Source organism: Haliotis rubra, unplaced genomic scaffold (genome assembly GCF_003918875.1).
Source record: "Haliotis rubra isolate DU_JTF1 unplaced genomic scaffold, ASM391887v1 Scf16, whole genome shotgun sequence".
NCBI classification, from domain to species: Eukaryota; Metazoa; Mollusca; class Gastropoda; order Lepetellida; family Haliotidae; genus Haliotis; species Haliotis rubra.
The window spans coordinates 2,289,309-2,314,877 of record NW_025765558.1 but is presented as its reverse complement, the minus strand read 5'-3'; the positions used below and the strand labels follow the sequence as shown (position 1 = coordinate 2,314,877).

The window sequence follows — 25,569 nt, the reverse complement described above, 5'->3', positions numbered from 1 at the left end:
GAGCAGTCGGAACTTCTCGGGTTAAACCGGCAAAACTCAGTGAAGGCTATCGGGCATATCAACAACAATGATGTGTAGGAGCTCCGATTGCATTTCTTCGTAGTACACTTTCGTTTTAGGCAAGGAAAGAATTGAGACAGATTAGCAATTTTGTGGGTGTTTTATTCAATCGCGTAAGTATAATATCGCCTTCTCTTTCGTCAGCCCACAACTCTGGAATTCGCTTCCCCAAAACCTCAGAAATACAACCACTTAAAAAAAGACACCTTTAAATCACAGCTTAAGACTCACCTATTTCTATCTGTGTACCAGTAGATAATCCATTCATTCTCTGTTTTATGTATATATGTTCAGTTTTATCACTGTATTTGTCCCACTGAGCATCTGTAAGGTGGATAGTAGGCGCTTTACAAATGTATTATTATTATATACGAAAACATCTCAAATAGTTTAATCCTATATTCCAGCAGAGACCATATAATAGAGGGAAGTTAGCAGCAGGGTGTCGATGTGTATCAGTTACATGCCAGGCTGTAGCGCTGATGGTTAGTGATAAACTGTTGCGGAGGGCCGTCCCTCTATTATATGGTCTCTGATTCCAGTATGTAGATTAGTGATCACACAAAATTAAACATTGTCACTTAGAAATATCCTACAATATAGAACACACTTTATTGATAACAACTTCTTTTTATTCGTGAGTACAAGTTGTTATCCATAAAGTGTGTTCTATATTGTACTTCCCAACTTCTAAAATGCCACTCAAAGAAGTTAGAAATATCCTTACATCATATAACTAGAAGATAACATGTAATAAAATTACGTGACACAGAGGTTTAATGTGTTATATTAATACAGAGTGATTGCGGTGTACGCAGGATTTGGTTTCAGAGTGGTATAAATGTCTATGGAAGTAATGTTCACAAAATATAATGAATTTTATTGGGTTGCTTCAGTCGAAAAAATTATTCCCACGTTGGTGTGTTTGTCCTTCAAAGTGAAACAACAATAAATCTGGCCTGGATAAATTCGGTTGTACTGGATACCCACGTGACTACCCGAGTCCATTGTTAGTCACATGATATTTTGTTTTATGACGATAACTCGATTTATTCGTTCGAAAAGGAATCAACCCAAACACTCACTCGCTCACCTGTTGACCTATGAAGCCAATACTCGTGTACCCTATCACCATGATCATAATAATGCTGGAATATATGTATTAGGGCTGGGAAGGGTAACTCGGATACCCAGGACAGGTGGGTAATGAGTTGGACCTGGGTACCCGTCTCAATACCCGACCCGTTATGATCATGTGACTAATAGATTAAACAATGTAATATGTTATTCTTTCATGATTAAAAGGTTGTATTGTCTTTGAAAATTTAGACATAATTTACGTCACTTCTTTTGAATGTAGGCCAAATACATGGATAAGGCATTGAAAAAAGCGAAATTTTAGCCTCAGAGCTGAAGAATATAATGCTATTTCTTGCAAATTTGATGTCACGAATTAACATTACGGGTAGGGTAGGGTAATAGGGGGTGGGGTACCCGGGTAGAAAATTTGGACCCGTACCAGCGCTAATATGTATCATAATATGTCACCAGTCCATGAATAATGTTCAAATTTATATTATTTGTATAAATGTGTCATTTGGGGGGAAGTAGTGGCGACGGTGGCTGTCATGACGTCGACAGTGGCAATCGTGATTTTATAGCATGATCTTACATGTTTCAGACACTGAGCTCAATGGCCTCAAACGACGATGCTGCCATTTGCGTGATGAGAGTGCTGTGCAGGTGTAATTGTAGGACATCTTTGAAGCAGCTTTTCAGTCACCTCAATAAAGATGGGTTCAACATAAAAAGCTGCCAAGGCCTTCAGAAATTTCTTGAGAAGTATCCAGTATTTCAAATACAAGAACCAAAGCTTCCTGGCAGCCTTGTTTTCCTGTCTGCACCAGTACCCATCTGTGAGGATCATTCCACAAAAAATGGTGTCTGTAACCAAGAAGGTGTCTGTGATGCTCTTCACATATGCAAATTCTTCCTTTTGTCAGACTCGTGCAAGTTTCAGGCAAAAGGGACATGTGTATATGGCCACAACCTTCAAACAACACACAACCTGCAAGTTCTACAGTCCTATCTTATGGACAGGCTGAGTAATCTTGAGATCAAGATAATATTAAGGTGCATAGAAAACCGCACCTTTCTTACCAAACCAGGAATCTGTTCTTACTACAACATAGAAAAGGGATGCAATAGAACAACCTGTTCCTTTCTACATCTCTGCCACCATTACCTGTCCGGTTCATGCAAGTTTGGTAGCAAGTGTAAGAGGAGCCACAACATCCATGATCCAAATGTAACCAGCATCCTGGTCAAATATGGTATTGGCTGCCAGCGACCTGAGAATGAAATTCTGAATGACCTCAGAACCTTATTTGACACGTCCACTGAGAGACCTCTAAGCAGACACAGCTCAGTAACATCTTTGCCAGACTGCACTCAGCCATCTGCAAGAGGACCAAGATCTAGATCATTAGGTCCTAAAAGAAACCGGAGAGTACGCTCCCCTTCACCAGCTGATTCAGATGCTGACTACGGGCCTCAAGATCAGTATGGTAACTATGGTTATGGTTGTCCCCCTCCGAATATGCACCCGTCACAAGACCCATATGGATATCCTCCTGGCAGTGGAGGAAGTCCGGAAACCAATATTATGGACCTGTGAGAGCAGGATATGGCTCCTATCCTTCCAGTATGAGTGCCCCCCAAGGTCCGTATCCTAATCCACCAAATCCTTATCACCCTGACATATACCATCCAAGAAACCCAGAATATGGGCCTCCCAATGTCCTCCCAAATCCTTATCCCCCTGACATATACCATCCAAGAAACCCAGAATATGGGCCTCCCAACACACTCCCAAATCCTTATCCCCCTGACATTCATCATCAAAGAAATCCAGGATATGGGCCTCCCAATGTCCTCCCAAATCGTTATGGAAGTCCAGCTCGGAAACAAGGGCAACCCTTTCGTCCTCACACAGAACCCCAAGGACCACAGATGCCACAACAGCATGAATCTCAAAGAGCCGGAGGAAGACCAAGAAGAAAGATGCTAGATCCCCAGCATCAAAACCAAGGACAAAGAAATGACGGAACTCGACCAAAGTCCAATCAGAAGACCAGGTCACAGTCCATGGGAAGACCTTCCTATGACAAACAGGTTTCACAGACATCTGACAAGGACACCCTGGATATTTGTACTTTTTTCTTAAAAGGGAAGTGTTGGTATGGCGACAACTGCATGAAACATCACAAGGACATGATATACCAGTGGCAGTGTCGGAAGAAACAAGGAAAAGCTGACTGTCGGCAAGAATGGAAGGATTTTGATGAGGAAACTAACACCAACATAGAAATGAACTTTTGTCAGCCAGACAAAATTGAATGCTTTGTCAAGTAAGTATCCATTTTGTCAGTAATTAGCATTTTATTAATATGATAAAGGCCCTGTATTTCTACTAGAAATGCTAAATATGGATATTTGGGGTAAAGTTTAAGATATCTGTTAAGAAATGACTGATAGTTCTGCATTTTGGCTCTGTATTTCTATTATTTTTCCTTATCCTGACTCATGCTTAATATGCTTGTCTCCTTCTTCTATGCGAACGATAGTTGAACACTTGAAATCCCTTGTAGTCCCTTGAAGAGGACGTAAAAGAACACTCACCCACGATTTGCCTCCCTTGTTTATTTTCCGCCAAAACAGTCATATGACCAACCATACTTGTCACTCTCTCCTGCATCACCCTGGTGGATGGCTGTGGGAATTGGGAGTCCCTATACGGCACTATATCCTTTTGTTTTTTTATCCCTTAGTCTAAATTTTGCTGTATCGCCACACCACATGGAGCCGTTTATGAGAGCGCCGGACTTGGATGAAAATTACAGGCTTATCAACGATAGTCGCAGCAAGACTTATAAAGTAGATGATAAGAAGATTGCCCAGTTGGACACCACTACCAGGCAAACGTTTTTCGGCCCAGCACGATCCAGAGCAATCAACGAGGCGCTCATCTCAAAGTTCCAGAACTCACGATCAGAGGAAGACAGGATGATCCTTTCAGCGCTGCTTACCCAGAAGAGAGATCAGCATTTCATCTCAAACATCTGGCCTACATCTGCGGGCCTTACCCTCTTAAGAAGACAAGGTCTCCTATCATCGTGCTCATGGAGGGAAAGATTCACCAAGCCACTCCTTAGAGCCCCGTGGTCAGTGCCTACTATATTCGGCTGAGGAATCGAAGATATTGCCAGGGAAGTCACGCACGACTCAAGGGAAGTGATGATGATCAAGTCGATCGACACTTTAGCGAATGTCATTTGTCAGACCTATCACAGGTACAGTAACAAGTCCAAGTTCGCAGGGGTACAGAAGGCCAAGGAGAGGAAATATTCCAGTTCAAGAGGTGCGAGAGGTTCCTTTCGTCGTCCAGCCGGGAATACAAGATTTGCCTCTGGGAGAGGACGTGCTCCCAGAGGTTCCAGAGAGACTAGACGTTGAAGATGGGGTTCGGAACGACTGGAGTCTTCCACCCCCAGCCATTTCCCTACAACAAGGTTACAGAATCCAACTGAAGGCCACACCTCCGTTGACATGCAGTCCGCTGATCTTCAATTACGCAGACGAACAAGCAGAGAAGTTAGGAGAGGCTGTCAACACTCAGCCAGAAAAGAATGCCATCGAAGTATTAGATCAAGATCAGTTCCTACCCGGGTTTTACTCCCCAATTTTCCTAGTACCCAAGAAGAATTCCAAGGAGAAGTTCAGGCTGATTTACAATATGAAAAAGTTCAACCAAGATTATCTTCTCAAACCCGAAAGGTTCAAGATGATTCATCTTTCACAACTCCGACGTCTCATTCGTCCAGCAGATTACTTAGCCAGCTTAGACCTTTAGGATGCATATCTTCACATTCCTATACATCAGGACTCAAGAAAGTATCAAGATTCCTGTTCAAAGGTCAACACTTCCAGTGGAAAGTCCTGCCGTTTGGAATATCTTCAGCCCCATCGTTTACACGAGTGACCAAGCCCATCGTCGCCTTTTTACATCATCGAGGCCTACGCAGTGCTTTTTATGTGGACGACGGAATACAAGCTCATCAGGAAGCCAGCCAACTCAAGCTACAGCTGGACTTCACCATCAGACTGCTCACACAGCTAGGATGGCTAGTGAACCTACTGAAGTCGGAGTTGGAACCCAAACGAGATCTACAATTTCTAGGAATAAGGTTTGTCATAACAGAGAATTGCATCATAGTCCCAGAAGATCGTTTGATCAAGATACAAGCCATGATCCCGCAAGCAGTCATCTCTCCACTGAAGCTCCTAACATGGCAGTGTCTTTTGGGTTTACTCACCTTAACGCAAGATTTGACCCGCAGAGGAAGATTACAGTTGCGCCCACTACAGCGATTTCTGAATGCCCATCTCAACAGTACAGAGCCGATAACCCTGCCGGAAAGTCTACAGCCGTGTCTGTTATGGTGGACTTACAGGTCGAATGTTTGTGGAGGAACCTGTTTAATAGAGCCGGCTTGCAATACTCATCTCTACGTGTCTCTACAAGGTTGGGGAGCACACCTCGGGAACAAGATAGCTGCAGGAAAGTGGTCGAGAAGAGAACAACTTCTTCACATCAGTCTACTGGAATTGAAAGCAGTGATCAACGCCTTACAATATTAGTCGAGCTTCCTGATCAACAAAATATTGACAGTGCACACAGACAATTCCACAGTGGCTCAACAAGATCGTCAAACCTGCTACAGCTCGTGTGCCAACTGTTCGACATAGTGGACAATTTGAATATTTGGATAAAGGCGTGTCACATTCCTGGAGCAAAGAATATCCTGGCAGACACCCTTTTTTATCACATGACTTAATGATACCTTCACTCTGAAGAGTCTTGGTTGAGAGTCCATGTGTACGTCTAGAGCAGGCTAGCATGAGTGATTAAGACCCTGTACTTGTATAGGAAATACTCGTACGTGGAAAGGGTCGGAACTATTATGATTAAGGAGATATCATAATACATGAGTTGCTATAGATATTACAAAGACATTCTACTATATCTTAAATCCACATGAATCTGTTAGATTCACTTGTCTTTGAGAAGTCTGACAAGATGTGGTCCCCTGAGTTGACAGATGAAAGTTGGAAGAACAGGATCATTAGTAGTGCCCTTACATAGTTTCCATTGGGGGAGATACAGGACGTATCTAGGACAGCCGATAAATCCGAAGTTGTGGCCTGACCCACCACCAATCCGTCAGATTCTGGAAGCATATTAAAGATCAGATATACTATAGGAGGGTACAAATACATAAATCACTTATTGGCATCGTTATAAATGAAACCCCGTCATTAAAGCTTCTCATTTCGATCTTTAATTAACTTAAATCGACCTTTTTGACAACAGTGCACAATTCTCACCCGCGCGAAGAAATTTCAACCAATACAAGCGGGGCTACTCTGTGACATCATATGAGGAATAGATATGAGGGCCGATGCAGAATTCATCTACATTTCAGGGGGTAAATTATCTTGTTTACATTTTTTGTATAAACCTGAAATCGTGACAACTGTTGTGAAAAATGAAAGCTATATGTTCTCACAATCTACTGTCATTTAATTTTGTCTCCTGCTTTGCCTAGTTTCCGAGTTACAACTTGTTTTCATAGACCATTCTGTCAAAATTGCTTGGTGTCGCTAGCCCTTATTTGTTCGAGCCAGACGCTAGTGATAGTTAAAAGGATGATCAGCCTTGCTCATCACGGTAATTTCTTCAACCTAAACAGTGCGACATTAAGAAGGGTGGATGCCCATCAGATGCAGTTATTTGAAAATTTCCCCGGTAGTTCTTGTCTAATTGTAATTAAGTATCAAAGCAGTGTGGGCTTTTTCAGGTTTTCTAATGCCTGAATGGTATAATGACTTATCCAAATTGATCCCATTTCTTTCTTTTTTTTACCTCGATATTGAATCATGTCATGTAACAATATGACGTCTATTACGTATGATATTAAAAATTGACATTTGATTTATTTGAATCAGTAAACTAAACAATCCCACTTTGCCATTGCTAGAAGAATCTGAAAATTTACTTGGGTAAGTAGGTACATACAGTTTTAGCACACAGCAAATGCTTATATGTATTTCTTATGCAACAATGAAGTTCTGTTTGTATTCTCAAAACAATGTCGGCCCATAAGTTTTCACATGCAATTAAAATTGCATGCAATACAGCAATTAATACTCCCTTGTTGTAACCCGTGTTAGGTGGTATAAACCTACACGTTATTTGTCATCATTCACTTGATGGTCAGTTAATGAATTTATAACAGGCATAATTAGTGGTAACACCACTTAGATCACCCGACAAAGGTTCCCATTTGGCATTTCTTGTGTCTGGAGTAAAGATTCAACATTATAAACATCGATCAAACGATTAACCGATAACACGCTGATTGATTAATTACTTTTATCTTACACAGCGGATTTGTAAAAAGGTAGTGTTTATGTATGTAGATTTACTAATCTATACTAAATACACTCTGTCGTGTCTGTGTCTGTGTAAATGCAACGTCCTTCTTTCAAAGGATTAACCGCCAATACATTGATTGATTGTTCATTATTGGCTAACTAAATTACTTTTTTTTAAAGAATGGCGGACATTATGCAATTAGTTGCCAGGTGTGCTATCTTGGGTGACCAATGAGACTATACACCAACGTGAAATACCTGAAACGATGTATCATTTTTTCGTATATTAGACTGTTAAAAGACACATCACTTGGAACAGCTGCAGATGAATGGCATATCACTCGTTTTTGTGGATATTGATGGATACATTCCTCGAACAAGGTAATAGCCTGACATTGTTCCTATAACTTTCATCTCTTTTCATTTTAATATTTGCATTTTGTTTTTATTCAGGGCGTATGTGTGAATTATGATTCACATTGGCAAACTATAAAATGTCTAGATATTACAGTCCTGTTATAAATTCACTATAAGTATCAGCAGATCGTCTGCTTTTTATTTAGTTTCAAAATGCATACAAGTATGATAATAAACTAATTAGGATTATAAGACCAAATATAAAGACGTACATTGACTAGTATCTACATACTGGTGAGTGGATGTTAACCAAGTGAATGTAGCAAGAAATTTATCGCGCAGTATTGTCACTTCGACCCCCACCTCGCTTCCGTGAAAGAAATCGTTATGTTATAAGTTGTGTCATGCAAAATTCTTTTGGTAATGATTCAAATACATATGTAACTACGAGTAGAAAGTTGTTTTGATTTTCAAACTTCATGAACACAAACCATAATCTCATTAATTCTAACAGCCTTTAGCCTGTGACTTTACGATTTACAAAAATGGCGGCGCCCTGTCGCGAACATCCGCCAGTCTGAGGATAAATGCTCTTTAGGTTTGTTTTCACCGAGTTACAAAATCAAAACTACTTTCTACTGGCAGTAAAATATGTGTTTGATTGATGGCCAATAGGATTTTGCATGATATAGCTTATAACAAAACAATTTCTCTCGTGGAAGCGAAGTGGGTGTCAATATAATACTACTTACAATATTATTGTTACTTCGACCACAACCTCACTTCCGAGGAAGAAATCGTTATGTTACAAGTTGTGTCATGGAAAATCTTTATGGTCATCAATCATATACATATTTTACTACAACTAGTAAGTAGTTTTGATTCTTTAACTTCCGTGAAGCGATCTGAACACAAGTAAGATATCGTTTCAGGCTTCCAAAACACTCGCTTCGCACTCACAAGCATAACCCATTTAGCACAAACTGTGGGGTCCTGTGGAAATCTGTGCATGGTGACACCATTCCCCGACCCCTAGGAGCAATTGAAGACAACGCAACAATTCTGCATGTCTTCGTTGATGTCGAGAAATCATCAAAATGACGAACTTGCTACACACTTTCTATACAACTAACTGAAAATCCTTCCTCATATGACGTCACTGCAATGCTCTGGCGACAGAGTTTCGTAACATGTCTGTGGTTTCATTGGCGGGTGACTTTTTGGCAACTTTTAATCGCTCGGTATTAATTAACTTTTTAAAGATGAAATTAGACTAACGACAAATCTTTCAAATGTAATAGTTAAGAGAGTACAAAAAAACAAAGTTTATTTGTTCTTTAAGCATGAGTCAGGATAAGGAAAAGTATGTAATATTTTTAGTAATATTGATATTTTATACTTATCCTGACTCATGATGTCAAGCCCTCCCAACCTCCCCACTGAATGGCACTTTGGATTTCACGGTAGATCCAAGTGTTGGGTATATTACGGAGAGAGTGACAAGCATGGTTGGTCATATGACTGTTTTTGTGGGAAAGTATGCAAGGGAGGCAACTTGTGGGTGAGTGTTCTTTTACGTCCTCTTCAAGGGAACTACAAGGGATTTCAAGTGTTCCACTATCATCCGCATAGAGGAGGAGACAAGCATATTAAGCATGAGTCAGGATAAGTATAAAATATCAATTTTACTCAAAAAATTACATTTTGCATTTGCTGGATATTTTTTACATCATCTTGAACAGATGTAAGACAGTACGTAAGATTAAGCGCAACACTCCCCATTGGGGCAAGCATAATTGTTTTCAGTTGTCTTCAGCAAGCATATTTGTTTTCAATTGTCTTCAGCAAGCATCATTTTTTCAGTTGTCTTCAGCAAGCATAATTGTTTTCAATTGTCTTCAGCAAGCCTGATTGTTTTCAACTGTCTTCAGCAAGCATAATTGTTTTCATGTGTCTTCTGCTCGCAAAATGATGTCAAATTGTCTTGAATGATTTTGTTGTTGTCAGATTTGGTGGAGTTATTAAAATCAGCTTCACTGATGACCCTATGACAGGAAGTGGGGAGGACGCTGAAATGGACATTCGTCGACTGTCCACCCTATCATCTGAGGATCCGAGTACAACACCTGTGGTTCACAAGTGGATAACAGACTGGAAGTGGTATTGGGAGACTCAGTTTGGAGACTGGACAGAGTATGGAGTAAAGGTTAGATTTACAACAGAGGTACAGCCAAAAGTGGTTCAATTAGGCCTGAAATACTCAATGCTTTTCTGTCAATGGTCAAAGTTTCATTCCAATTTGTACAGCATTTTAGGTATATTGTAGTGGGTGAGTTTAAGTTTTGTGCCACTTTTAGCAATATCACGGCAGCTGACACCATACAGGGGCTGCACATTGTCCTCATGTGGGGATTCAAAAGTCTTCATCTTGATGAGCAAATGCTTTAACCACTGGGCTACCCCATCACCTCAACGTTTGCTTCAGGCACATTGATTACAAACAGTTTGGGGCACCGTGTTCCAAAATTGGCCCAGCTGGGCTGGTATGTCCACTTAAGATCAGGAAAACTATGTTTTTCTACAATTCCACAGACAAATACACAGATAGCCCACTTTACAACTTATGATTACTTGTACATAAGACCGACCTATCCATGTCTCCTTTAGATACCAGTGAAAATCCAGGCTAGAATTTGTCTTCAGTATAAACCCATGCTTCTTGTAAGAAGTGACTAAAGTGATTGGTGGTCATGATGGTGACTTGCCTTCTTGATACTCGTCATTGGATCACATTTGCGTAGATCGATGCTCATGATGTCAAGCGGTGGATTGGGTCCACTCTTGAATATTTATGGACCACTGTCTTATGGCTGACATCTACAGCTCATATAGGAGTATTCCATAGTGTTGAAACAACACACAAAATACCATCCTGCCGGAACTGTCTCATCCTAAGGTTGGTGGCTTAGCCTAGTGGTTAAAGCGTTCGCTCGTCACGCCGAAGACCCGGGTTCAATTCCCAACATGGGTACAATGTGTGAAGCCCATTTATGATGTTCCCCTCCATTATATTGCTGGAATATTGCTGAAAGTGTCTGACTCAGTCACTCACTCACTCACTCTGCATGTTACAGGATTTTCGTGGTTTCACCTCGACTATAGACAGTGAGGCCATCGAGAAGGAGTATTTAGCTGATCCCAAGGGATCTATTGACTTCAATACAGCTGAGTACAGCTACAACCTCAACTTGTCCACAATGACACAGGACAACACACAGGTCAAGACAGTACGGAATGTCAGAAGGCGGCCATATTTCTACAAGAAGGGAGACTTGAAAAACAGGTTTGTTTATTATCACATATATTTTTTCACACAGGACAATATGTCGTCTCCCAGAGTCACTGCTGTATACAAGCATTCCAAATAAGGGATGCAAAATGTTTATCTGATAAGATGTGGTCAACCAGGGTTTAAACTTGTCTCCAATGCTGCCTTTTTACTAAATATTCTAGCCACTGTTTATCTAATTTGATAGGTTAATTTTGCGAAATTTTAATTGTTTCATCAGCGATAGCCACTTCAGGTAAATGGTAAGCATCTGATCCATGAGGATGATCTATAGGTTTTTCAATCAGCATATAATGTCATTTTAGATATTGGCAGAAATTTAAAATGAAAGTTACTAACTGCCAAAAAAATAGATTAATTGATTGATTGATTGTAAAACATGTGAATAATAACTGGAACTGTTCAAGAGCCAGAGTAAATACAATTGAAAAAAAGAAAGGAAAAAAAAGAAATTATTGTAATGTGTCGGGATATGAATCATTTCACAGCTCTTTTGCAGTCTCAGCATAACCTTACACCTCCACCAGAGACATTATCCTATTTCACTTTAATTTCATGCTCACATAAGTCTGATGATGTGTAGTATCTGATGATGTACCTTTCATTATCAGGAACGTGGCACCATCCTCTGACAGTGTCGAAGTGCCGGATGTATGGAGCTGCAAGAAGTTCAAGTCAACCAAACAACTTTTCGCTCATTTTAGCCGTCCCGATGTGAGTACCTTTGTATATAGCAGGTCTTCTTCCTTCAGCATCCAAAACCATAGAGGCACAGCTAGCCTAGTAGGTCAAGTGTTCGCTTGTCATGCCACACACTCAGGTTCAATTCCCCTGATAGGTAGAATGCTTTGAGCCCATTTCTGTTGTCCTCACCAACCGAACTGCTAGTGTTGCTGAAAGTGGCGTGATTTGGTTGGTTGGTTTGTTGTTTAATGCTGCACTCAGCAATATTCCAGCTATATGGCACCAGCTATAAATTGAGTCTGGACCAGACAATCCAGTGATCAATAGCATGAGCATTGATCTAACTTGGATACATTGGCATATGTCAACCATAATTTTCTGTATATTCTGTATTGTTTGTCAGTAAAATGAAGTCATTCCACATTGAGACACTGTGTTTGTCTGTTCAAGGTTGATGGCACCACAGAAGAATACAAAAAAGTAAAAGATCTTTTCTACAAAACTCTCCCAAGCAGCAGAGTGATCAAATCAATCAAGCGCATTGAAAATGGAGAATTGTGGGCTAATTACTATGTGTGAGTATGCATTTAATGTTTCTTTGTGAATATGACATACATGCAGTACTGATTTCAATATTTTGTTGCATGTATAGAGGTATTAATGTAAAACCTGGTGTGCCAACATCGTAAAACCTTATTGGATATTTATGAAAAAATGTGCTCACCATTTTTAACCTCTATACCATCATTCAATATATAGATGAAGGACTCTTTTGGGTTGCAATAAGTTTGTTGTCGCATCCGTTACTATTTTTCAGATTAAAAAGGATTTTATGAGAGCTTCAATTGGTTAAATTTTGGTGTGGTTGTTGTTTAACGCTGCACTTAGCAATATTCCAGCTATATGGCAGCGGTCTGAAAGTAATAGAGTCTGGACCAGACGATCCATTGATTAACATCATGAGCATCGATTTATACAACTGGGATACGATGACATGTGTCAACCAAGTCAGCTAGCCTGACCACCTGATCCCGTTAGTCACCTCTTACGACAAGCATGGGTTACTGAAGATCAATTCTAACCCGGATCTTCATGGGTCAACACCCTGTGAGACAAAATCCTGTGTGCATGTGAACATGACTTGAAATTCTAACACTTTCTTATTATTACTATAGATAATCTATCCTTACATGACAAATTAACTACAATTATATGAAACATGAGGGTGTTTTTCTATTTCATAATGCATAAATCTATTTTTGTGAGTAATTCAACTGCTGTGTCACACCAACAGGAGAAACGGCCAAATGACAATCAAGGCGGGAAAACCTGTGAAGGAAATGAGCCTGTTTCATGGAACTTTGGAACAATACATCGATCCCATCTGCCACCAGGGCTTTGACTCCCGATTTAGCGGAAGAACAACTGGCACGAGGCATGGACGCGGAAGCTATTTTGCAAGAGATGCTAAATATTCTGACTCATACACTGAACAAACAGAATCACAAAAGAAAATGTTTGTCGCGAAAGTTCTTGTTGGAGAAAGTGCAAGAGGAAGTCCTGATTATGTGCGTCCTCCTCCCAAAAGTGCACAGAATGAGTATGAGCTGTACGACTCTTGTGTGAATGATCCGTCAGATCCTTCCATCTTTGTTATCTTCTCACCAGAACAGTCATACCCAGAATATCTCATATCCTACGATTGAGAATGTTCTGTATCTTGAATGACTTTAGCAGATAATGCTTCTTTCAGTAGATATTTGTCTAGACCTGCTCGGCAGTGAATATTCAGACTCAAATCTTCGTATTTGGTAAAAATTGCCCAATTTGCCAAGTCATATGGTTTTGGCAGGGATTTTCCTAGAAGAGGCTTTTCCCAATAGGCTGTAAAGATTCCCACAGTTAATTTCTTCAAAGATTCCAACACTGAATTAAGATAATTAAACTTAATCAATTTGAAGGGACCTGGAAATGGTTTAACGTTGTTACAACAATAACATTTTTAAACATGACTGTGATTGTTTCCCAATCTCCCTGTCAGTAACACTTGGTATGTGATCCTAGATAAATCCTGTTAGAGCTAAATCCAATGATTGCTTACATTTAGTGGTGACGATTACCTTCCTCATTCTGAGAGTTAGTTTTCGAGCCCTGAATGGTACTAGAATCTGCACTATTCTGAGTGTGTATTCCCAAATGTAACATGCATTTTACCAGTTTCTAAAATGCATTGTATATTCATGTATCAGTTTACAGAGGGTACACAAAGTACCTCTCTAGATCTAGACTGATTTTGTGTTTTAAGACTACTAGTTGTCCAACTTCCATTTTGTGGAAGCCACGGTGGCTCAGAGGGTAAGATGGCTGACTTTGTGTGCTGGGGATTAGGTGCTGACAGTGAAAGTGTGGGTTTGATTCCAAATCCCAAAATGTACTAGAATCTCGAGTTTACAGAGAAAGAGTAATCCCAAATATGTTGCAATGATAGCAAGTGTTATGCCATGGTAGAGGAGATTTGTATTTCAATGACAGCAAGACCAATAAAAGACGGTCTAGAAGGCTTTAGTGATTATATTTACACAATTACTTTGTATGCAATGTTGAAATTCTTAATGTGAGAAAATTTGAAATTTGAAATATTATTTCCTACTTTGGGGTTAAAAAATCAATTGTTTGTTTTGAAATACTGACTGAAAACATGTTTTGTCTCTATTAATAGCCTTGATTTATTTCTTCAAATACTAGTAATTTATTATCAGACCTGACAAAGATACATGTACATGTACCTGGGTTTTACCTCCACTTACACACATGGGGGTCCCGAGACCCCTAAATATTATTTATAGGGGTCCTTGCGGGCAGTGTGAGGGTCAGGTCAAGTATTGGTGTAGAGAACTGTATGTTTTGATCATTTCTTTAGAGCCTGGAATGAATCATTGATCATATGGACTGGTGGATGAAATGATACACGTAACTGCTCTGAAGGAAACAACCAAACACTTAGCAAAGTCATAGATGTGTTGTTGGTACAATGAATAATATTGTGGGTCCCTCAGGATGCAGTGAATTTTATTTTCTGTGTCCATTCTCTACAACCCGTGAAGATCCGGGTTAGAACTGATCTTCTGCTTGTCGTAAGAGGCGACTAACAGGATCGGGTGGTCAGGCTCGCTGACTTGGTTGACACATGACATCGTGTCCCAATAGCGTAGGTAGATGCTGATGATGTTGATCACTGGATTGTCTGGTCCAGACTTGATTATTTACAGACTGCCGCCATATAGCTGGAATATTGCAGAGTGTGACTCAATTAAACTCACTCACCCATTCTCTACTTTTGTTCGTACTGCACAATGTGCACATTTGCACATAGCATGAAACCCAGCATGTACTCTCCTTGAGTTGTATATTTGATTGGTATATGTGTTTCTGTGAAATTCATTCCAAGTTAACCAGTGAACACCATAGTTAATTATTGTAAACATTCCTTAGCACTTATCACTTGAGCGTTAACCTAATATCAATTTGTTTACATTTGTTTTCATTATTGAATGGAATATATATATATCTACTTCGCATTTTTGATCCCTGACTTAAAACATATTTTTCTGAATTCAAGGTCATATGCTTATTTCTCACCAGCAAATCAGTTTTAGAGATATCAAATCTTGTTTGAAACCTCTAGAAGTACAACAGTGTAAGAACTGGAGATCTAGCCAGGATAGAAAATGATTCATAACCCCAAAATTGTCTGACTACAATGTGTACACAGATATACAATGTACAATGATTTTGTTTAGGTCTGAAATACATGGATATATATGTGTGTACAGGGCTCTAGATAAGGGCCGTATCGGCGTATGTACGGCTAAAAGATATGCATGATACTGTAGGAAATAATTTAGAAAACATAGCAGATACGCACCACGGCAATGGTGTATGGTCTTAGAATCATTTACAGACATATTTGTCTATAAAAGTATTGTTTTATTGTTTATTGACCTGTTTACACAAGAGTAGCAATGTTGTGGTGCATATATGAAATGAAACACAAGAATACTGATAAGCCATTAAATTCCATTCTGTACTCTAAATGTACTCTTAAAGTTTTCCAGTATGTACTTCTGATGTTGAAAAATTATCTGGAGCCCTGTGTGTAAATATTTTTTTTTTTTTTTTTTTTTTTTTATGTTTTTTATGTTGTGTTAATATACATTAAAAAACCGTTGGGGAACTTAAGTTTGAATTACGATTGAAAAAATCTGAGTCAATCAATGTTGATATAATAATGGTGAATGTTTTGAGAGTGCATCACCACTTGCACTTCCTTATGACCATAGTTGTTTGTACAGTAATCGCTCTTGAAAGATGATTGGTGTATGGTGTAAAATTTGCATGTGTTCGATTTTCATTTTTAGACAAAAACAAATGGCTAGAAACAAACACTACCAACTTTGTGATGCAAGATGATTGTCAAAATTAATGGTATACAGTAATTTACCGACCTTTACCGATGACACATGGTGCACATGTATGGGCTACTGCGTTGTGCACGTGCATCCCATGCATTGTGCACGTGCAAACCATGTGTTGTGTTTAGGGGTGGCGAAAAAGAGAAAGGGTGGTGCGTTCATAAGATGTCTGTCTTTGAAAAGTTTGTTATCGCTTATACTTCCTATCCCCTACTTTTTTTAAGAGTATACATATGAAGGTTGTTTTTTATATTTGTTTGTTGATGTCCATATGGCTTTCATGTAAAATGACTCACCGTCACATAATAATTTACCGACATGAAATTATGTGATACTAAGTTTGTTTGTTTGGGTCGACATTTTGTTTGTCCATGCATTAAGCAGCTTTCATAGTTTCCACATGTTGAAAAAAAAGAAAAAGTGATAAAAAAGCAATAATACCACAAAAGTGGGTTGCAAGTCTTCATGAAGTGTTTGTTTGTATTTATACATTGATCTTGTTTTGTGTGTAATTTTTACATATTTATATATATTTATGTGTCATATATACTATCAGTAATATACACACAATGAAACATATGCTTTGACATGTTTGTGGGTGGATATTTCTATGAGTTAAATCATCATTACATCTAACAAAGGTTTCCATACTTTATTTCAAATTGATGTTAAATTTTGAGCCTTTGGGATTAGCCTAGAGGTTAAAGTGTTCGCTTGTCACGCCAAAGACCTGGGTTCGATTCCCCACATGGGTGCAGTGTGTGAATCCCATTTCTGGTGTCCCCTGCTGTGATATTGCTGGAATATTGCTAAAAGCGGCGTAAAACTAAACTCGCTCACTTTGACATGTTTGAACATTGTCCTTTAGTTTGGAGGCTATTTATGAACAAAAGATTGCAGAATAAATACAATTTCATTTGTGTAGTTTAGTGGGCTTTTGACGTGGGGTATAATTCTCTTGATGTGTGTTAGTTGGTCTTGTGGTCCCAACTGGTATTCATTTCTACTTCCTGTACCATAATCTATGATGTGTATTCACTCATTAGTCTAATAACTTGTTGATGGTTGTAGAAGCCAAAATATTTGATGCATATTTAAAAATCAATGTTCTTTCTATTATTGCTTGTGTGTGTTGATTAAATGTAATTACAATTTATATACATTGTGTTAATCAGAATTGTGCCAGCTCATACTGTGCTTGGTGGTAAACTTGTGATGTTTGAGCACAATTGAAGTTCTTTCAGTTGGGGTTGTGTGTTGGCAAATAAGTTGTATTGCAATATATTGCAATTCAGGTACCCATATTGGGATACGTATTGCAATATACTGGGAACTTTAAGTGTTTGACAATGAGGGACACTGATTGTGCATGCCAATTCTATTTTCTTCGTAATAAGCTCCTAAACAGATAGGTTATGGTTCTGATAACAGCAATCTCAAAAATAGGTTGTATAGTCAGGGATAATATCTTCTTTTTTAAGCAACATTTAGTATTACAGTATGCTGTTTGTCATTGAATAACAAAGGAAAACATTTGTTGTGAATGAAAGTATGTGAAGATTATAATTTAAACCATAAAGATACTCACAAACACTTCATATATGTTCTTTACCCAATATATCGATTCTTAGAAAAAATACAGGAATCGTATCGTATCACTATTTGTTAAGAGGGAGGGGTGCAAAGAGAGGAACAGCCAGGTGTGCAAGAAAGGATGGAGACAGCACAGGTATATGATTCAATAACTTTGTCGGCACTTGTGCACATGCTCCGCGTACACCTGGCTGTTCCTCTCTTTGCAGTCCTCCCTTGTAACAAATAGTCAACTGTGTCAAAATTTTAATGATAGTTTGTTAACCAAATTTTTTATGTGTAGGACATAAATTCTGCAAAAAAAATCACAGAGTTGGTCTGATGTTTTGATTATGATCAGTGTTTCATTGAGTATTATATGTTTAGTAGTTTTCGAGTTAGATTGCAATTCATCGGTCCGATTTTGAGCCAAACGGACTATAGTGTGGACAAACACACGCAGCTTCACACCCACGTGTATGTAGGTCGTTATGTGAGTGAAAGATCTTTGAATGTGACATTAAGCCCCATTTCTCTTCACATGTTTACAAGTATGTGCTGTGATCATCATGACTCGGAGTGAATGTGAGTGAGTATAGTTTTACGCCGCTTTTAGCAATTTTCCAGCTATACCATGGCGGGGAAGATCAGAAATGGACTTCACACATTGTACCCATGTGGGGAATTGAACTCGGGTCTTCAGAGTGATGAGCGAATGCATTAACCACTAGGCTACCTCACCAACCTTAGGATGAGACAGTTCCGGCAGGATGGTATTCCATGACTGAATATCATATGGTTTCAAATCAGTAAACCCAAGACATTTTACAATTTTACCTTACTGTTACTGGATTGTTCCGAGATACCATCCCTACAATTTGTTGTAATTATTATGGGGGCAGTGTGGTGGCATAGTGGTTAAAGCGTTCGTTCGTCATGGCGAAGTCCCGGGTTCGATTCCCCACATGGGTACAATATGAGAAGCCCAATTCTGGTGTTCCCACCACGATATTGTTAGAATACTGCATGCTGAAAGCAGTGTAAAAACTTACTCACTCACTAACTCATTATAGTTAATATTTTGCGCCAAAGATTATGTTAAATATATCATCTTGTCTCCACATTTCACTTACGCCCAGTTTTATGTTTTATACTTTATCTTATGTAAAAAAAAATTCGATGAAAATCATTCGATGTTTCAAGGTCACGTGAACCTCAATGTTGTGTATTTTCTGCTGATGTGTGATAATGCTTTACTGTAATAAACCCACTGGCATTACTTGTTTTTATTATTTACAGTTTCTCTTGAAACCACTGAGGAACTGAGTGAGTGAGTCCACCCGATCCCGTTGTCTGTGACGTCATTAAACAATTGAACGTGACGTCAATCAAGTGGGCTGTCACACATGCTTATCGTGTTTTACTGCACAAATTTACATGAATAAAATGGATAATAGAGAAATTGTTACACTTGAGCAAGTGTATCATATGTGAAAATTATGCATTTTCACAAGATTTCACACTCCTTTTAGACAAGCATTTATGCCATTCTATGACACACAGTGCTCATGTAATGATCTCTATTTATCCTTGATATGGTTTGATGGGCATGTTGACAGTGTTAATTTATCATGACAATGACATGTGACCACATTATGTCCCGAACTATGAGTGAATGATGAGTTAATGCTTTTGTGGCACACTAGGCTACCCTGTAGGGTGGTTGATTGCTTGATAAACCAGGAATGAGCATCAATTAGATAATAACAATGTCAACACAACATGGATCAGGTGGTTGACAGACATGAGCATCAGCCAACGATAATCAGGTCTTGATCATCAACAGCATGAGCATCGATTAAGTAATTGTGAACCAACATGACATGTGTCAACCAAGCCAGCGATGCTTGACTACACAATGTTGTCACGCTCGATCCAAGGTTTTGTGTTGTCTCCCTTCCACAATTCCCGTGGCGTCAATCAAAGTGGGCTGTCACACTGAAGCAAATTTACTTCTGATGATGTCACAATTCTTTGAAGATATCCAATGCAACAAACTGACCTGGATCTTCACACTGATATTGTCAAAGCATACTTATTTATCAAGGAGGGATGAAACTGAATTAAATCATGTGAATTGATGACTTCTATAAGGCCAACCCTGTAATAAAAGTGTTTAATTATCTTATTGGCTTTGGTAGGCATTTAGAAAACATGAAACCTTTATTGCCAGAACTTCTTTCTTCTTCCTAATAACGTTTCAGGTCAACTTCATGCCTCTTCATAAGGTGAACCAAAACAGATGAAGAGTCATTAAATGATACTCGCTCACCGGAGCTCTGAATATCATTACAATCGAATAAAGAAGACAATTAAATGATACTCAGCTCACACACCAGAAATGGGCTTCTGTACCCATGTGGGGACAGTTCTGACCTTGCTGTTACAAGGATTCTTCCATCCACTATGAGGTCGTTGACAATGTCGCTGTGGTCTGGATACTCCGAGATGAAACAAAACAAACTTTTCCATTTCTTCCTCAAACTGTGAATAGGATCTTGAACATCTGTCAATAACAGAGTAGTGAGTTAGACTATTAGAGTCCCAGGGCAGTTTCTAAATATTAATCTTGGTTGGGATGTAAGAGGGTGGTGAAAAAAGTGAGTGAATAGTTAGGATTTAAGGCTGCCTTGAACAGCAGGTCTCAGAGGTTTGGGGTGTGTGGTCAGGTCACAAATCAGTTGAAGTTGAGTGCGCAGACACCTTGGATGGGTGACCGTGTTTGGCAGCTTGACTCCTGAGAGTTTCTAGGACTTAGTCCTGCCCTACATGTGGTCTCACCCTAAGCAAATGAGTTTGTTCAAAATGGCCTCTGTTCACCCAGCAGAAAATGGGTACCCAGTGGGATGCTAATAACCGTCTAGTGAATCACAGGCAGCTGGGGTTATCTGGGGTTATTATGTGTTAGCACTTGGAGCATGCATATGTGTGTGGAAAAGGCGCATTGTAAATGGCCATTATCACCGCTTTGGTGAAACCCATGAGCATTGGTACTGACAAGTCAACACCCACCACTTGGCACAAGTGCCCCGGACTACTGAGCAGTATGACGCCTCACCACAACGCCCCCAGGACACCTCACCACAGGACACCTCCCCAGGGACACCTCACCACAGGGCCCCAGGACACCTCACCACAGGGCCCCCAGGACACCTCACCACAGGGCCACAGGACACCTCCCAGGACACCCCACCCCACCACAAGGCCCATGCACACCCCACCACAAGGCCCCAGCACACCCTACCACAAAGCCCCCAGCACATCCTACCACAGGGCCCTATCCCACATCCCCAGCACACCCTACCCAAAGCCCCAGCACACCCTACCACAAAGCCCCCAGCACACCCCTACCACAGGGCCCTAGCACATCCCACCACAAGGCCCCAGCACACCCTACCACAAAGCCCCAGCACACCCTACCACAGGACCCCAGCACACCCTACCACAGGGCCCTAGCACATCCCACCACAAGGCCCCAGCACACCCTACCACAGGACCCCAGCACATCCCACCACAACAGACCCCAAGTACAGCTTAAGGATTGTCCTTTTCATACTCCCCATCACTATGCCCATATACATCCCTTCTCCTTCTCCCACAAAGATAAAACTGTTGATTGAATAAGTCTCAACCCATTTCCTTTTCTTCAGCGCTGTTTTCTCTGATGTCTGTTTAACAGCTGGCGGTTCTTGCTTCTTAGGAGGGTTCTCCTTCTCAGGGCTGTAGAAGTACATGACAGAAATTGTTAAAAAATTTGAAAACATACACATATAAGGAAATAGTATCTCAGTTTCTCTTCTACCTAGCTCTCCCTGTCTGTTCACAACACATGATGCTGCAACATCACATTAAAATAATGTATTCTGAGATTTATTTGTCCTTTCTTCGACCAATGTCTAGGGCCTCGATTTTTAAAGTTCTCTTAACACTAACTTACGACTATCTTGGCTCTGAGAGAGATTCCAAAATCTAGGCCCTGGTTCATATGTATCGTACACAAATTGGCTCAAAATATACTGGGTTATGGAAACATGTTTTACATCTCAAGACTCTGCAAATGCTGACGTGAGAGACACTGAATGGTCCATAAAAAGCCAAAAGGGAAGCTGACTGGAGAGATTATCCTTATCGTCTTTGACATGAAAGCACGAAAAACTCTAAAAGATTAGTTTCTTAGGTCTCCCTTCCTCACACATACAGTCAAGTCTTGTTAATCTGACATAGTCCATTGCACAGCAAATTGTTGGATTAACGAGAATGTCAGATTATCGAATTCTGATTACAGATCACGTTCATGGTCCAAAACAAGACAATCGTGATTCACGTTAAGTGTGTGTGTAATAAAACTAAAACGATAATCAATTCAGGGTTCAGGTCCTTTTATTGCTAATCTCAATGTCAGATCAACGGGACTAATTACTGTGTGATTACGACAGTCAGTTGTTAATTGGGCCTGTTGGAATGGGAGCGGCGGGACTGCCAGATTAACGAGACTCAAGTTGTTACTGACAAAAGCATCGGATGAAGCCGATTGTCGGATAACACCGATTGTCGGATGAAGCTGATTGTCGGATAACACCGATTGTCGGATGAAGCTGATTATCGGATAACAACGATTGTCAGATGAAGCTGATTGTCGGATAACACCAATTGACGGATGAAGCTGACTGTCGAATAACGCCGATTGTCAGATAAACGGAGGTCGGATTAACGGGACTTGACTGTAAAAAATGAATTGACCCCAGAAACAATGCAACTATACAGCAGTTAAGTTGTACATGGTCAAAACTTCTGGTACGTTCTTCAGAAGCTCCTTGTATTGTTGTAACAACTATAACTTATAAGCAGATATAGGCAAGTGAAAAGTAGTTAAGAAAAGAAATTCTTTCATCCTAATTTCTATTCATAAAAGATTAATTACAGCATGAAAAATTAACTATTGTAATATAAAAGAACCTGGTGTTTCTTAAATCCTTTTGAGTAACATATAACGTTTATTACCAGTAGTTCATGAAATAATTGTTGCCATGTATGTACACCTTTGATCTCAACTCTCCATTCTGCTTGAGAGTCCCAGGGACCAAGGGACATAACTCCAAGGGACCAGAAATAGATTTCTGACTAGTTGTACTGCTGTCCAAACTGAACTCAAATCTGCTTTGGTTAGTTTCTACTTAATATCAAGTAATTTCTAGGTAGAGTCAAGAATAGGACTGCACGGTATTACCGGTTTACTGGTATATGACAATACCCTTTACAAATGATATGTACTGCAATATTTTTTTCTGAGGACTGGTATTTTGGGTAAAGAACATAAAATCAGATATGAAGTTTTTGTGATTATCTTTATGGTTTAAATCAAAATCTACACATACTTTCATTCACAACAAATGTTTTCCTTCATTACTGAATGACAAAACAGCATACTGTAAAATTACAAATTGTATAAAAAAGAAAATAGAATACCTGACTAAGCTACCTAATTGTGAGATTGCTGTTATCAGAACCATATCACATATGTATAGGGACTTACAATGTAGAAAATAGGATTGACATGCACAATTAGTGTCACTCACTGTCAAACACTTAAGGTCCCAATATAATGCAATACGTATTGCATATTTGCCAATACACAGTCCGAGTCAAGAATATGAATTATTTCTGATTTAAATAAGTAACATAAGACAGTGCATCAGACATACCTTTATTTAACTTCTGTTTCTGTTTCCATGGCAACATCCTCATGATCACTGTTTGTTGGATCTGTGATGTCTGTCATTTTTCTTTCAGCCTCAGTCTCTGTGAAAGTTGACAAATCATCCGAGCCAAGTGATGATTCCTCAGGAGAGTTGAAGGAGTCAAGTTTACCAGCATCCTCATCGTCAGACACCTGAGCCAGGTATTCCTGCAGCCTCTCCGAAAATGGGACTTCTTTCCAATCTGAATGAAATACACCAAAGAATGTATTTTTTAGCATTAAAATATTATTCTATTCTTTTAATGACTTGTACAAATTACATGGCTCATTCTCCTGAAATGTAGTGGCAACTTCCTGTGCTGTGTCCCCCAAGAACAGAAGAACATCTTGCTTGAACACTCTTGCTCAACACTAACCTCAGCCCTCATTCTCTTGAAATGTCATGGCAACTTCCTGTGCTGTTTCCCCCAAGAACAGAAGAACATCTTGCTTGAACATCTTTGCTCAACACTAGCCTCATCCCTCATGTGGAGCCCTGTTAGTGGAAGAACATCTTGCTTGAACACACCCTTATGTGGAGCCCATTAGTGGTGTGCCCAGCCTTGATATTGCTGGAATAGTGCTAAAAGTGGCGTAAAACCATACTTACTCACTACTCACTCACTCAGTCACTCACTGTCTTTAGTTTAGCGATTGAATTTGAACATTTAGGGGGTTATCCTTAATACATTATCACTGTTCAGGCCTGTGCAAGTTCTTGATCAGAGACCATATACCGATATCGGTATATGGTCTCTCTCTTGATAAATATCCATTCCAACAAAGTAAAACATTTTCATCAGACACTGAGTGTTAGAAAACAACAGCAAGAGCATTGATCTATGCAAATTCTTTTGGTAAATTCAATGGTCGTTTATAGTTTGCAACAGATGCTTTCTGATTGCAACAGATGCTAACGTCAAGTTCCTGTTGGTCACTTCACTGGATAATAAAAGTTTGTTTTGATGTAACCTGTAGATGTCTCAGATCTTTCCTGTTGTGGCAGCAAGCACTAAGATATAATGTTATTGAGATTAACATAACACACTTATATCAAGCATGTCAACCCAAAATGATGCCGGTCACGGGGCATTAACACTTCGACGTATTCCATCCACACTGACAGATAAAGGGAAATAACTCTATTATTTAGGCAATGATTTCTGAGCAGTCGGAAATTCTCGGGTTAAACCGGCACAAACTCAGTGAAGGCTATATCAACAACAATTCTGTGTAGGAGCTCCGAATGAATTTCTTCGTAGTCAACTTTCGCTTTAGAGTAGGAATGAACTGAGACAGATTCACACTTTTGTGTGCGTTTTATTCAATCACGTAAGTATAAAATATGAAGACAACTCAATCTCATCAGAGACCATATAATATGGTCTCTGATCTCATATAGTTTTATCCTAGTATTCAATACGTAGGTTAGTGATCACAGAAAATTAAACCTTCTCACTTAGAAATATCCTTACATCATTGAAGATAATTTATGTAATAAAATGGATACCATTGCTTAACACAGAGGTCTAATGTGTTATGTTAATTTCAGAGTGTATGATTGCGGTGTCAGCAAGATTTGGTTTCAGAGCGGTATAAATGTCCATGGAAGAAATGTTCACAAAATATCAATGAAATTAGTGGGTCGCTAATTCAGTCAAAAAAGATGATTCCCATTTTAGAGTGTTTGTCCAGCAAAGTGAAACAAGAAGAAATGATTAAATCGGGTCTGGAATAAATTCGAGTGGATCCATCCAAAGTTGTATTGGATACCCACATGG

The 25,569-nt window shown here is 39.5% G+C and overlaps 1 protein-coding gene and 1 long non-coding RNA gene across 2 annotated transcripts; one reads left to right on the top strand and one right to left on the bottom strand.

Moving 5' to 3' along the window:
- The first annotated feature begins 69 nt into the window (after positions 1–69).
- On the top strand, positions 70–13,806 carry LOC124271393 (protein mono-ADP-ribosyltransferase PARP12-like). The gene is made up of 8 exons (XM_046706536.1): positions 70–173; positions 1,742–2,627; positions 3,056–3,470; positions 9,922–10,120; positions 11,049–11,257; positions 11,875–11,977; positions 12,398–12,522; positions 13,242–13,806. Exons 2-8 carry the CDS (start codon positions 1,754–1,756, stop codon positions 13,651–13,653), a joined length of 2,337 nt encoding a protein of 778 aa, XP_046562492.1. The 5' UTR covers positions 70–173; positions 1,742–1,753; the 3' UTR covers positions 13,654–13,806.
- Positions 13,807–21,679: 7,873 nt separating this feature from the next.
- On the bottom strand, positions 21,680–24,927 carry LOC124271396. The gene is made up of 3 exons (XR_006897031.1): positions 24,761–24,927; positions 23,754–23,991; positions 21,680–21,771 (listed from the first exon to the last, which is right to left on the bottom strand). It is a non-coding gene; the product is annotated as an uncharacterized LOC124271396 (long non-coding RNA).
- Between the last annotated feature and the right edge of the window lie 642 nt (positions 24,928–25,569).

Bases quoted from the DNA above. Each gene is read 5' to 3' on its own strand.
- LOC124271393 (XM_046706536.1), top strand. From the start codon at position 1,754: ATGGCCTCAAACGACGATGCTGCCATTTGCGTGATGAGAGTGCTGTGC. The intron at 3,471-9,921 runs GTAAGTATCCAT...TGTTGTTGTCAG, and splicing joins AAAATTGAATGCTTTGTCAA to ATTTGGTGGAGTTATTAAAA. The intron at 12,523-13,241 runs GTGAGTATGCAT...TCACACCAACAG, and splicing joins TTGTGGGCTAATTACTATGT to GAGAAACGGCCAAATGACAA.